At 39.3% G+C, this 14293-nt stretch overlaps 1 protein-coding gene across 6 annotated transcripts in view; it reads right to left on the bottom strand.

The window, feature by feature from the left end:
- The window catches only part of Pde1a (phosphodiesterase 1A), a 405541-nt gene that overhangs the window by 74522 nt on the left and 316726 nt on the right, over window positions 1-14293 (bottom strand). For all 6 annotated transcript variants that reach the window (XM_008827946.3, XM_008827948.3, XM_029561050.1 and 3 more), the window contains one exon: window positions 1140-1322. In XM_008827946.3, the coding sequence (XP_008826168.1) occupies window positions 1140-1322 (183 nt within the window). The remainder of the gene's footprint in view (window positions 1-1139; window positions 1323-14293) is intronic.

The following is a 14293-nucleotide window of genomic DNA, read 5'->3' as shown; positions in this document are numbered from 1 at the left end:
AATATGCTGAGACTGAGCATAGTGATTGATGCCTGTGATCCTAGCACTCAGAGAGAATTGCGAGTTTGAGGCCAAGCTGGCTTACTTAGTTCCTCAAAAAAGGATATTGGCATAATAATAATAATAGTAATAATAATAATAACAATAATAATAATTGTGTTCCTCAATCTGATTAGTTTCTAAAATACTACAGGGTTTTTTGTTTGTTTGTTGTTTCTTCTGGCTTTATTTATTTATTTATTTATTATTTATTTTTAAGACACGTTTTCTCTGTATAGCACTGGGTGGTCTAGAACTCACTAGTAGACCAGGCTGTTCTTGGTCTCACAGAGATTCGCTTGCCTCTACCTCCCAAGAGCTGGGAGGAAAGGTGTGAGCCACCATGCCCAGCTCAGTAATATTTTTACTTATGCTTGAGTATAATTTTTTAATCTAAGATATTTATGATCACTATTTTTCAATTTTGTCAGAAGTGTTTATATTGAGTATCATTGTCGTTTTAATCCTAAACATTTTATAGGAAGAAGAGTAACTTTTTCCCTTAAAAGTTGTTTTAAAAATCATGAAATCATGTTGTACTAATGTGTGTAAATACTGGAATCTCCAGTGACCTGTTCCCATGTTTTAGGAGATCTTGTTTCAGTGACAGAAATGACAAAAACAAAAGTCCTCAAAAGTGGACAGACTAGAGGCTTCCCCTCATGATAGAAATATGGGAAGAGAAATTTATTTTCTATTAGGGCAAAAAGAAGCCTGCTTGACTTGAAATACAGATATTTACTGTCCAATACAGAATTTATTGTATGAGTTATATATTATTCAGGTAAAATTAATCATGGAACATATGAATGTTTTAGAATTGTTTATAAACCATTGTTCACAAAAGTTCATTTTCAAATGATTATTCAAAACCTTTTGCTCTAGTTTCCACATCAACCTGATATAAACAACAATAAAGCATCTAAGGCCAGGTATTTTACTATTTTTCATCATAAAGCCCAAACCCACCAACTTTAGTTATACTTATAACTGACATTTTCCTTGAGAAGTAAAATAGAAGCTCTTAGAACTCTGATGTAGTGAACAGATCTGCTGGCTTTCGGGTTCTATCATCTTGAGAGATGAAAAGTTTTGCTCACCTTTCCACAAAAATTCCAGCTTGCACGGCATGCACAATGCTTCGAAATTTTGGTTTTTCCTCGGGTTTCTTTTTCATCATCCCCATTTTCCGAGTAAAGGTAGAAGCCAACCAGTCCCGGACTTCCGATGGCACCGAGTCGGTCTGGATGTCACTGAGCTCATCTTCAGTGTCCAGCAGTCTCCTGTAAACATTTTGACAGGACAAACATTGAAAACGGGAGGGAAACCCGTTGCAGGGAGATTTCTAAATGCCTCATCACTTTCTGATTATTCCTTAACTTGAACAATTTTTTAAAATTGAGTTAACATTTAGAAAGGTCTCAATTCCTCAACTCAATCACTTTCTGGAGGCCTGAAATTACACAGTTTAGCATCTGTTGCTTCCCAGAGGTTGAGGTACAGTCCTACCCGTCGAAAGGTATCGATTGTCAATATCACTACTGTGCCACTCTATTAGAGTTGAAAACTAAGAAAAGAAGGGAAGAAAATTCATAAACAGATATGTGCTACTGAAGGAAGCAAGTAGGGTAGAAAGAAAAAGAGGTTGAAATTGTAATAGTTTCACATATTTAAGTTTTCTACATGGTGCAGATAGCATATGCTATATGAATTTTGTTTGATGTTCTCAAAAGTCATTCACAGATGCTATTTCATTGAATAAATTCCTCTAAATAATGAAATAACTTAAGAACTCTAAAATATTTTCTTTCTTTTTTTAATATTTTATTATTTTTATTTTATGTGTAAATGTGTATTGCCTGCATGTAGTTAAGTGCACCTGTGTCATGCAATGCCCATGGAGGACAGAAGAGGCTGTCGGATTCTCTGGAACTGGAGTTACAGACAGTTGTTAGCTGCCATGTGGGTGCTGGGATTCGAACCTGGGTCTTCTGCAAGAACGGCCGGTGTTCTTAACCACTGAGCAATCTCTCCAGCCCCTAAAATATTCTTTCTTACAACACCATTTCAAACTTTAAAAGGTTAAACACAAAAACAAAAGCACCAGGGGCAGCAAATGGCTCAGTGGGTCAAAGCTCTTGCTGTGAAAGCCTGATGAGTTCAATCCCCAGAATACGTGCAGAAGGAGAACACCCACTCCTAAAGTGTGTCTGCATTCATACACATGCATGTCATATACACACATAAATAACAATAAACTAAAATTTTTAAATAATATATGATTAGACTTGTCCCTTAGTATCCATAGGAAACTGGTTCTAGGACACTCTCTCACCTCTAAGATGCCTAAATCACCACATGCACTCAATTCCCATATATACTATGGCAGAATATTTGTGAATGATCTATGACCTTCCTCATACATATCTTAAATCATTTCTCCATTTCCTGAAAGCTAATAAAATATAAATGCCCAGAAGTTAGTTGTCACACTGTGTTATTTAGAGAATGCTGACAAGAAAAAGACTACGTTTAATACAGATGCAATTTCTTTTCCTGAATAGTTCTGAAATGTAGTTACTCGAATCCACAGACTAGTAACTCAAAGACGCAGAGGGCTGAATCTTGAAAGTTCATTTTGGAGACTGAGCCAGTCTGAGAGGAAGAAATACCTCCAGTTAAGAGCTAATGCTAACTCCAAGGGTGGAGATTTAATTGGTTTAAAACTTCTGACCAAGACCAAGTGTCCCAGCACGCTGAAGACTAAGGCAGAATTGCAAATTCAAGACCAGCCTGGGCTTCCAATAAGATCTTATCTCAACAACACCAAAATCAGCACAGAATTGCTACCCAAGGACATCCACAAAGTTCATAAGACAGTGCATATTAACTCATGGGTGATAGGGGTGGTAGTGTTCGGTGGACTGGCTGACAGGTGCAATTACTGCCATGGAGGAGGGAGCTGAAGAAAAATCTTGATTTAAGGATGGTAGCTTCTCTTCTTGAGAACTTCCTGAAGGTTTGAAAAGGCAGGGAAATTGCCCCCCCCCCCCAGAAAAAAAAACCCACAATCCACAAACCAGCCTAGCTTTGACTACAGGAAAAAGGGAAAAAAGGCACTCCTGCTCTTGGAGATGGCATTGTCCCAGCACGCTGAAGACTAAGGCAGAATTGCAAATTCAAGACCAGCCTGGGCTTCCAATAAGATCTTATCTCAACAACACCAAAATCAGCACAGAATTGCTACCCAAGGACATCCACAAAGTTCATAAGACAGTGCATATTAACTCATGGGTGATAGGGGTGGTAGTGTTCGGTGGACTGGCTGACAGGTGCAATTACTGCCATGGAGGAGGGAGCTGAAGAAAAATCTTGATTTAAGGATGGTAGCTTCTCTTCTTGAGAACTTCCTGAAGGTTTGAAAAGGCAGGGAAATTGCCCCCCCCCCCCAGTAAATACAAACTCAGATCCACAGATCAGCCTAGCTTTGCCTACAGGAAGAATGGGAACCAGGACCTCCTGCTGTTTGAGTTGGCTAGCTCCTTGACAGTACCATTTTCATCAGTTTAGTGACCCATCGTTCTTTGGCACATGCCAGCTTTGGCCTTTGTATTTCATTGACTTTGGTAACTGCACAGAATGAGGTAGATCTAAAATTTATGAGCTAACAGAAGGAAGGAAGCTAGACATGGCACTGTGCACTCAATAAATCCTCAGGAACAAGCACACCATCTCAAGAAGGCAGTGACAAAAAGATGGGGCAAAAAGGGTGAAGCCCCCTCATCCAAAAGGGCTCAAAGAACTATTTGCAGAGATGCAAACCTTCATGTTCTTTTAAATGCCCCTATTTGTGCTAGTTCCTTCTATTCACATTCACAATACTTATTTTTCATGCTATTAAATAAGCACAAATGCATTTATGATATAGCTTAGTAAAAATAAACACTACTTAAGTGCTGGATTTACAAAACTACATGTACATATGAGATAAAAAAGACATAGTTGAATATTAATACTTTATAAAATTTTTAAGTTTCTGTAGCTGCTTGTGTTTGAATGATTTTGATGTACCACTAAAACAGCAACACTGTAATTCAAAGGTAAATTTGGGGGGGGCCCATTTGCCCATTTCAAATTTGATTCCTTAGCCCATTTTAGTAAGATACTATACTACAATAGTTGAAATTTTCATTACTTAAAGATTATGCCATTTCTATTATTTCATGCAGAGATCAGCTAAAACTTCAGAGCAGAGGGAAGTGGAACAGGTGTCATCGTGGTGTAATCTGGTGATTTCACCACGTTCCAAGCATTCCCTCCCGTCTGGTCTTAGCTGATGGAAGCAGACTGGCAGATGGAGGGCAATGCCTACCCATTCTTCAACAGAAAACTTGTGCTGAGGACTTTAAGGCTGTATGTCCTGAAGTCAAGAAATATCCAAGATGGATTGACAGACAGGACAAACTCAGTGTAAGGACATAGTAGTCATCCCAGGAGTATGCTACTCAGAAATCCAGCAGTTCTTAGTTCTGGTGCATAAGGTTCTTTATTGAGAAAGAGATATTGTGTTATTTCAGGGGCAAAGAAGGACCTAGATTAATGAACACTGGAATTAAAGGAGTGTCTTAAGGGAAAAGCATTGTATAACTAAAAAAAAATATTAGACTAGCAACAGATACTTCTATAATGGTTAAATTGAAGTCCTGTTGTTTGGTATAATACTGATCTAGATGTTTCTACAAAGATATTTTTTTAGATGTGATTCACGTTTAAATCAGAAGACATAAAGTATCCTTCAAAATGTATATAGGCCACATCCAATAAGTTGAAGACCTTAAGAAAAAGGTGGTGATCCCTCAAAGAGAATTCTGACTTCGTTTGCCTTCCAGATTTGAGGCTATAACATTAACTCACTAGGATTTCCAGCTTACCAGCCAACCTTTTAGATTCCAAGCCTCAAAAACTCTCAAATATCCCTTCTTCTTCCTCTCCCTTTCTCCCTATCTCCTTTATGAACACTCCAGTGTAACTACTAGTGTTGATTTTTAAGTCAGAAGATAAAAGCTTTATCAATACTGATTTCTGAGAGCATATTGATACTCTCTCTAGTCTTAATACATAAAGAAACTAGAAATACACAAAGGTATTGTAGACTACAATTCCTTTGTAGGCATAATGGATTTGAACACCATATTCTTTAGATATTTAAAAAGCACTATTATTTTATAGAAATGATTTAAAATTGGAAACTTAGAATGATAACCCTTTGTATGGATTTATATTTTAAAGGAAAGCTGACTAAATAGAAAAGAGAGTGACAAAATGAGATTTACCGTGAAAGGAAACATCACACTAGGTAAGATTGTCAGGGATGGTGTCATTTGATACCCAGGGAAGCAGAAGGGACTTAATATTGGAAAATCTAGAAGGACAATCTAGACAGAGGGAAGAGCAAGTGTAAATGCCATAGGAAGGTAGTGAGTGAGATGTTTGAGAAGCAGGAAGGAGATCAAAGGTGTCTGCAGGGTACTGGGAGACAGGTGGACTGTGAAACACTCACCAAAAGAAACTTTTAATTTTAGATGTGAAATATCTTTCCAAAATATTAGCTGAGAAACTCACTCATGAAACACTTTGTTGTGGTTTTTAAAAAAAATATTTCAATTATTTTTATTTTATGTGTATTGCCTGCATGTAAGAAAGTGCACCTGTACAGTGCAATGCCCATGGAGGACAGAAGAGGCTGTCAGATCCCCTGGAACTGGAGTTACAGATAGCTTTTAGCTGCCATGTGGGTGCTGGGATTCGAACTCTGGTCTTCTGCAAGAACAACCAGTGTTCTTAACCACTGAGCCATCTGTCTAGCCCCACTTCGTTGTGTTTTTTAATAATGCCTTAAAAAATTGATTGAGCTTTTGTACATTTCATACAACAGTTCTTAATCAAATTTAGACCCCCTTCCCCCACCCCCCACCAGACCTCATATATTCCCCTATACGTGTTAAGTCTTATCCAATATTTATTCCCTTCTCCTTCCTTGGGTATCAAATGACACCATCCCTAACAATCTTACCTAGCATGGTGTTTTCTTTCATGGTAAATCTCATTGTATCACCAAACATTTGTGCCCAGATGTGCTTTGGTGCAAATTCATCCACTGGAGTCTGGTCTGCCTATGTAGAGATCATTGGTATGGCCTACTCTCCCTCACCCAGAAGGGTTCAGTCTCCAGTAGTTCTGAGACTAGGGCTGAACTGCCGGCCATTTCCCTCACTCCACTCTGGGCCCTTATTTGATTGAGTTAACATGAGTCTTGTGCTCGATGCCACCATTGCCATAAGTTCATATGTGCAAGCTTCCAGTGGCCTGAAAGCCTCTGCTTCCCTATGTTCATGGACCAACCCTGGCTGTTACAGTCTTTCCACTCCCTGTTCTACAATGATCCCTGAGCTGTGGGTGAGAGAGGTTTGATATAGGAGTCCTATCCCAGGACATACACTCTGCAGTCTCTTATTCTTTAAAAGTTGGCCAGTTGTGGTCTTTTGTGTGCATCACACTCTGTTGTATAAGGAGGCTTCATTGGAAAGAGTTGATGGTGCAGTTTTCTCTCAACCCTCCTGTCCCTGGTTTGCTATGTTCCATGTCTTGGGTGTACAGGTTCCACTGTAGATACATCACCTGGGACTGGGTATCTTTCAGATGTATATTCTCTGTGTCTAACCAGTTGTAGGGTTCTGCAGTAGCCTACATCCTTTTGCAAAAGGGAGCTTCTTTGATGAGTGGTGTATGGTATACTTGTCTAGAAATATAAGGTTCCATACTTAGCATATGGCAAGAAATTTCATTTGCTTAGAGATATGACAGAGATAGGGTTTTCGCTAAGATCTATGACCTCTCAAGCCATGTGTATTTGGCTGTGTTTACAGTGCCACCCCTGAGTTCACTCCCATTGAGAAGGTTTTAACAGTGCAGCTACTGCAGTGGTAGAGGTAGTTTGCTCTGCTGGTTGTCATGGTTATTAGGCTTTAGGGCTGGGTTGGATTGATTGATTGATTTTCTCCTTTAGCAGCTTGCATAGTATCCTCCATAACTATGGGAGTTAAACTTCAGGTAGAAGACTTCCAGGTTAGTTCTTGCTCCATTGGTCCAAGTCCTGTGTCCAAAATATGTTCTATTTTCAGCAGTATGGTCTTATCTTCCAGTTCTGGGAGAAAATCAAGAGATCTGGCAATAGCCTGTGTTAATTTGAAAGTCTCTTGGACCACTCTGACCAACCATTGGAAGAGAGGTCTCTCCTGTCTGGCACTGTGTTCCATGCCATATAGCCCCCAAGTATACATATGCACTAATGTTCAGGCACCTTATATGCATTTCTCAGGGGGTTTCAGAGGCAACATATTTCCCTCTGGCTTCCCTAGTCCACCAAGATTCATTCATCTCCTCTCTCTCTCTCTCTCTCTCTCTCTCTCTCTCTCTCTCTCTCTCTCTCCTTCCTCTCTCCCCCATCCACCCTCTACAATTCCTCCCCAGTCCAAGCATCCCCATTATCACCTCCCTCCACTTAATAACACCTACCATACCCCCGCCTGTGTTCCCTCTTCCCCCACCATGGGCCCCTGCATGTACCTCCCTCCTACCCTCCCAGCCACAAACTCCCACTTTCCCCACCTCCCCACTGGTAGCATCTGCTCCCTACTATCCCCCTTTTCTGGGTTCTTTCTTTTCCTTTACCTACATGTTTTTTTTTTAATTGTGTGGCTTTCAGAGCGACACTCTCCCCTGGATGGTCCTGATTTCCATCTCTATTTGCTTACTGATTTACATATGCCCATTTTTCACGTCTTTGCATTTTGTTATTTATTTATTTATTGAGTTCCTATATTTTATTACTAACTTTGCTAACTTTTCCTACAGAAGTAATTTTCATTACCTTCCTGAGTTTATAAGAAATGTTCACAGATATCTTCATGTCTCTTGCATGGCTTGTTACATTTTCCCTACCCCTTTTTGCCTTTAACCTTGCAGTAGTTTTGTATGTATTTTGTATATATTCTGTGTTGTTCTCTGTTTTTCTTATTGTAGTTTTAAATATATAATTGCTTATCTTCAAACTAGGGTAAATGTCCTATGGAATCAGAAAGTCAGAGGTGAATGAATGTAGCAGACAAGAAACATTGACATAATGGGATGTGGGCCGGTGGGATGTGGGCCAGCAGGAGTAAAATCTGGTTTCAATTGCTTTTCTTTTCAGTTGAAAAAAAATAAGCAGTTGTAGGTCTGCTTCTTAGAAATTTCTCATCTGCAACTTCAGTTGCAAATGACCTGAGTATCTTCATCCAACACACTTCTCTGTTGCACCAACCTTCGAAATGAGGGAGGTCTCCATAGCTGATCAATGTGCTTAAACCTTTTTATTATGTGCAAATAGTTTCTTTTTTTTTCTATTAGAACAGTGCCATACTCCAGAGAACTCTCTACTCTGTTCTCCCTGCCACACGACTCTTACCATTTCCATCAGCATCCTATTTCCCCAAAAGTAATCACTTAGTTTAGTGTATATCTTTCTAAATATGTTCTAGCCATTTGTTGGGCATGTGTTTGTGCCTAGGCTGTGACTTTGCACAAGCATAGATGTGGGTGGTGCAGCAGTGCATAAAAAGAAAGTGATTCATGTTTTTTTTATCATCATTAAAGTGGACAATAGGCATTAAGTGAATAAACAAATCAGTAAGCATTCAAGAATCATCAAGTAGTGGGAAACACTAAAATGAAGACCATAGCTGGGTAAGCTGGGTAAAAAGACAGAAGGTGCTTGCTGAGGTGGGAGTGGGGGTCTTCTATCACTAACCCAACCGATGACATCATGTCTCTGTTCCCCCATTCTCCCAGCTCTCTTCAACTTTTGTATTCGCCTTCTCCTCCCACACCTGTTGCATTCTCCTCCCTCATAGCAATACTAAGGGCTCTTCAAACTTTATTGGCTTAAGCTGAACAGGGAAGGAACCAAAACCACAATGCAAAATGGAATTGTATTCCTGGACTTTTATAGACAGGGAATAATCACAAACACTTTTCCTATGTATTTATTTTAGATGTGGAATAAATTTTACATTAGTAAAATAAGATTGTCAATTTGTATAATTATTTTGTTTCAAACATCAATAGCTTGATTGCCAGTTATCTTACTGATAGTAGTTCTTACTGATAGTAGTTCTCAATAAATGAAGACTTACTGCTTAAAAAATTTTCCATGTGAAAATATAATTATCATTAATTAGGAATTAGGAATTCATAAAGCACACCATTCAAGAAAGAAATGACAAGATGTATATACTTAAAATGCTACCACTGTTGACCTCTGAAAAAATATTTCACCATTTGCCATGACATTTTTCATTCCAATGGAGTCAACACAGATTAAACGAGAGGTTGTTAAACAGGGCTGTGAATGGATGGGACCAGAGAGCTGTGAAAACTGACCCTGCATCTCATCAGTGATCAACTGATCCTTTGGGGCTATTTATAATTCAAAATTTCTCCTCAAATGAAATGACGCATCTCCCAAAGGGCTTGTATTTTGAACTAGAAGGTTTGCAGGGAAAGAGAAGTAAGAAGGCGGCAGCCACGGAAGGAGAGGTCATGGGATTTTGACTCTTATAGTTATATGTCAGTGAAAATATTTCTGTCTGTAGTGGACTCTTGGAAAATAGCTTCACCCAAGGACTCATAGCTATTTCAAGGCCATTGGTGCCCATGATTACATTTTAGTATTAAAATTCAAGGGCTGGATGCTATTGGGAGAAATTGGCTTCTCACTTTGAATTTTTCTTTTCCTGTCATACCATTCATATTTCAAGAAGCAATCAACTCATCCATTCCAACTCTAGTGCTTGCGGGGCTCAAAGCAGGAACAAATTTCCTCTAAATATGACAGAATTAACATTTTGAAGTTATTTATCTGGTGAATAAGGTGTTATGTGCTCTATTTTTCTACTTTGCAATGTTTCTTAAACAGTTGACAAGTTGGGTTGAAAATTGTCAACCAAGTGCTTGTGTGATAGGGCTGGGCCAGTTGAATGTGGCTTCCCTGCTGCCTAGGCTCTCACTTTCTATGACTCATCTTATAGGAGGGTGCTCATCACAGTCCCTAGGCTTGCTTTCCATCCACCTGCCTAACCTCAAATGCTGCACTGTGGGATGGAGGAATGCAAGTCTGGTGCAAAGTGCACCAGACTTTGAGAGAAAATACCTCAGAAGGAAGCAAACTGACTGACCTGGGGACCTCCATGTACAGGATTTTCTGGATATTAGATCACAAAATATGGTACAGGAACATACTGCAAAGGACAGAAAATCCCAGCATCTTATTACTGGGAGATGGGGGAGAGACATCCCAGGTTCTTCTTGGTCTTGGAGACTTGTCATCTAGGGAGGGGCATACCAAAAGAGGCCATCACTGTTACCCCGACGTGGGAATTTTCAGGGATGTAGTACCCCAGTTCAGGGCTAAGGGTAATACGGAAATCATATGTTATAAGAATTTCCACATGACACCTTTCCAGGACATGGTGGGTAGACTTAAGAGAGGTTCATCTGTCTAAAATATGAATACTTTTTCAAGTGAGTGCTTCCTTTACAGGGGAATCCATTAATGTTTTGATTAGCAACATGCCCTGTGTCCTTAATTGGCAAACTTCTTTTCTTTCATTTACCTACCTCCAAAACATACCCTAAACATGAAACTAGTCCTTTACTCTGACTTCAGAACTGAGCATAGAAACAGATAAAGTTTCCAACCAACTTTATTAGTCAGTCTATGTACCAGACAAGGAGCCAATATATAGTGCATTCAATCCTCCAAACACTAGCCTAAGGAATATTACTACCATTGCATATATTTTAGTGATTAGTCAATGGCCATGCCAAAGTTGGAGCTCCAGACTGTCCTATTTTGGAGGCTGAGTATTTAACTATTGATATCTTCACTTTAAATGTATGTTTTTTTCTTATAAAGTATCCAGAATGTAAAGAAGCTTCATAGTGAAGACATCAGCAGTCATTATCCTCTATCCTGTCTATGCCTTGAAATTTATGGTTGAAAATAACCTTTAAAAATTCTTGGGAGTGTGGCTGGAGAGATGGCTCAGCAGTTAAGAGCACTAGCTGCTCTTGCAGAAGACCCAGTTCCAGGGGATCCAATGCCTTCTTCTAATCTCCACAGGCATTGCACAACTCAGGTGCACTTAAACACATGCAAGCAATACACTCGTACACATAAAATAAAAATAACATTTTTTTAAAATCTTGGGAGGAAGAAGTGGTAGAAGCCGACAGGAAAGGAATAGGAGAGGAAGGAATGATGCAAACTTGATTAAAACACATTATACCTATGTACGAAATTGTCAAAATTAAAAAAGACAAAGAACTTATAAGATTTGTTTCACTGGGGAATTATGGGTAGAAGAAAGCTTAGATTTATTTGCAAAAGCCAGTATCTGGATCGTTTCTTATAGAGAAACAGTGTGTGGCAAAATTCCAAGGCAATTTAAAAGGCAATAAATTCAAGGATGGAGAAAGTACATTTGAAATTGTGTGCCTGTTGTTGGTAATCTACTTCCTGAATGCTAAATAAAATACAATGAGTTTTTCCAGAGTATCACCAAAGTATGCTTATTTACTTACTATGTATTCCCTGTGCTGTTCCAAAAGGAATGTAGGCTCACAAATTGTCAAAAGTTTTGTTGTTGTTTAAAGTCACTTATTTTATTTTTTTGGTTAATATGATAGCTTTGATCAATGTTTCTTCTGGTTTTTGTTTCCTGTTTTTGAGCTGTGAGAAGATGACCACTGCATATAAGAGACTAAGAGGACTGAGCACTTGGGTGGAGAAGTCAGTTATGTTGTCATTGGCTCAACTCCCAAGAGACACATCTTGGCTAATATGAGGTTGGCTAAGGATAACGTGGAAATCAGAGGTGGCTATCTCCAAGTTAAGACTTAAGATGAGTTTGGCAGCTCTTTCGGGCCCACCCAAAGAAGTGGAGGTCCAGGCAGAAGGAGGTCCTGTCCCCCAGGACAGGCAGGAAGAGCCCCAGGCATGTCCCAGGAAGGCTCTCAGAAGGAGTCAAGTTGCTTAAAGAGCTGGGATCAAGACCAATTTTTGGAATGAGTTAAGGAGAGAACTGGGGGACTTGGAACAGTACAACACAGCCCTAGGCCTCACTGAGGAGTCTTGGCTTCCCACCAGGAATCATCTTAGTTCAAAAATATCTGAAAATATTCCATTAGGCACAAAGCTTTACATTCTACTAATTACCAAGTCTTTCATTAATAAGCACCGTCTGTGATTAGGATAACTGCTTTTGGTAACAGGCTCCTGACTTCATCATCTAGTTGTATTACCCTAGAAAAAGGCCTTTCCTGTGAGATTCAGTTCCTTTGTCAGAATAGAGATACTGATAACAGTGTCTCTAGTGGTGCAACTGAGCATGGAGCGATGCAGGGAAAGATAGAGGGAATGCTCTTAGAACAGCAACTACCACACAGCAAACTTTTAACAAAGTCCAGCTAGCTACATGCCTACATGTATTTAGTCCAAGCATATTTCCTTTTTTCTAACACATAGACATCATAGGATCAGAAGTGTTTGGAACATGGTAGGGGTGGTCAAAGCAGACTTTAGAGAGCCAATGCATAAATTAAGGATTCTATAGGCTCTGAAAAGGCAGTGGGGAAGATGTCCACAACAATTTGCACCTACATTAAAATTTTACCTAGTAGAATGGGAAATTTCATTGATTCAGAAGTAAAATAGACAGTAAGAGATTGAAGAGAAGGGGAAATAGAAATACAAAGCTGTTTAATTGGCACGGAGCTTCTAATTGGGATGATGAAAAGGTTCTAAAGTTAGATGATGATGATGATATAGTTAAATATAATGAACTATATCCTAAAATGATTAAAAAGACATTTTATATCATACCACAAAATGTATTTAATATTGATACTCTTCTGGCCCCACTTGCCAGAGAACAGACATATTATCTTTTTTATTGAGAATTTCTTTGCTTAATCTACGTCTGTCCTCTCAAGGATTACTAAGAGCTGCAGGTGGGAGATAAAGGTAGGGTATAGCTCAAAAAGGAAGTCTAAGTGCTTTCTAGATCTAGTACTGATAACCACACCACAGATCAGTGGACAGGCTTTGCCTTCCTGGTGCCTCAAACCTGTCACTGTGAGGCACTGCTGATCTGCAACCTTGTACCTGCTGCCCACAGTCTCTATTTCACGGAGAACTTTTCTAGAATCTAGAAGAGGCCTATTAGCGCATGATCACCTCAGACTTAATGGAGGGCATACCTCCTGAGCCACAATATTTTGATACTTAATTTCTATACAATATATCCTCTCTCTCTCTCTCTCTCTCTCTCTCTCTCTCTCTCTCTCATTCTTTTTCTTTTTCCTTTTGGATACAGGCTTTTGTGTCCTGGTCAGGCCTTGAACTCATTATGTAGTCTAGCACTCCTCGCATTTCAGGCTCTGAAGTGCTGGGATTACAAGTGTGAGCCACCATTCCATTTTAGATTTCCAATTTCTAATGCTCTTATCTGCACTTCTTTCTCTCTCTTTTTTTTTCCTTGCTTGATTTTCATTTTTTGTAACCTTGTTGTGATATCCTCTTCTCAATTAAATCTCAAAGTGCAGTCAAAGGATCAGTGGATTCCATATCACCTGGGAATTTGTTAGGGCTGGAAACACAGGACTCTAAGGAGAACCTACTGAATCAGAAATTCTATGAGCAGAACCCAGAATGCTGCTTTAACAAGCCTTCCAGGTGATTCTGATAAACACTAATGTTTCAGAACCACTCTTCTCCATTCACAGCTTGCCAGCAGACAGCATCTCTCTGCCAAAGAAGCTTTAATAGGCTTTGGTAGATGAGTGAGGGAGGAGTGCTTATCTGTACATGCCTATTATTTCACTGTCCATGATGGAGGGTGCTGGCGAATGACCAGGACAGGTAGGAGAATCCCTGCGAAGACATCTTCATTGATGGATCTTTTATATTGATGGAAAATGCAAGGATGATAATTGATTGTAAGATACAAAAGTGAATTTTTCACATGAGCAGACATTTAAAGAAGATCTACATCCAATACTACTCAATTTATTCAAAAAAATAGAAATGGAGGGAGAGCTTCCAAATTCCTTCTATAAAGCTAGCATCACTCTAATACCAAAGCCAGGTAAACAT

The sequence above is a fragment of the Nannospalax galili genome, unplaced genomic scaffold (assembly GCF_000622305.1).
Source record: "Nannospalax galili isolate Female #2095 unplaced genomic scaffold, S.galili_v1.0 scaffold892, whole genome shotgun sequence".
Classification (NCBI taxonomy): Eukaryota; Metazoa; Chordata; class Mammalia; order Rodentia; family Spalacidae; genus Nannospalax; species Nannospalax galili.
The sequence above is the reverse complement of the archived record's forward strand: the minus strand, read 5'-3'. Positions and strand labels throughout refer to the sequence as shown.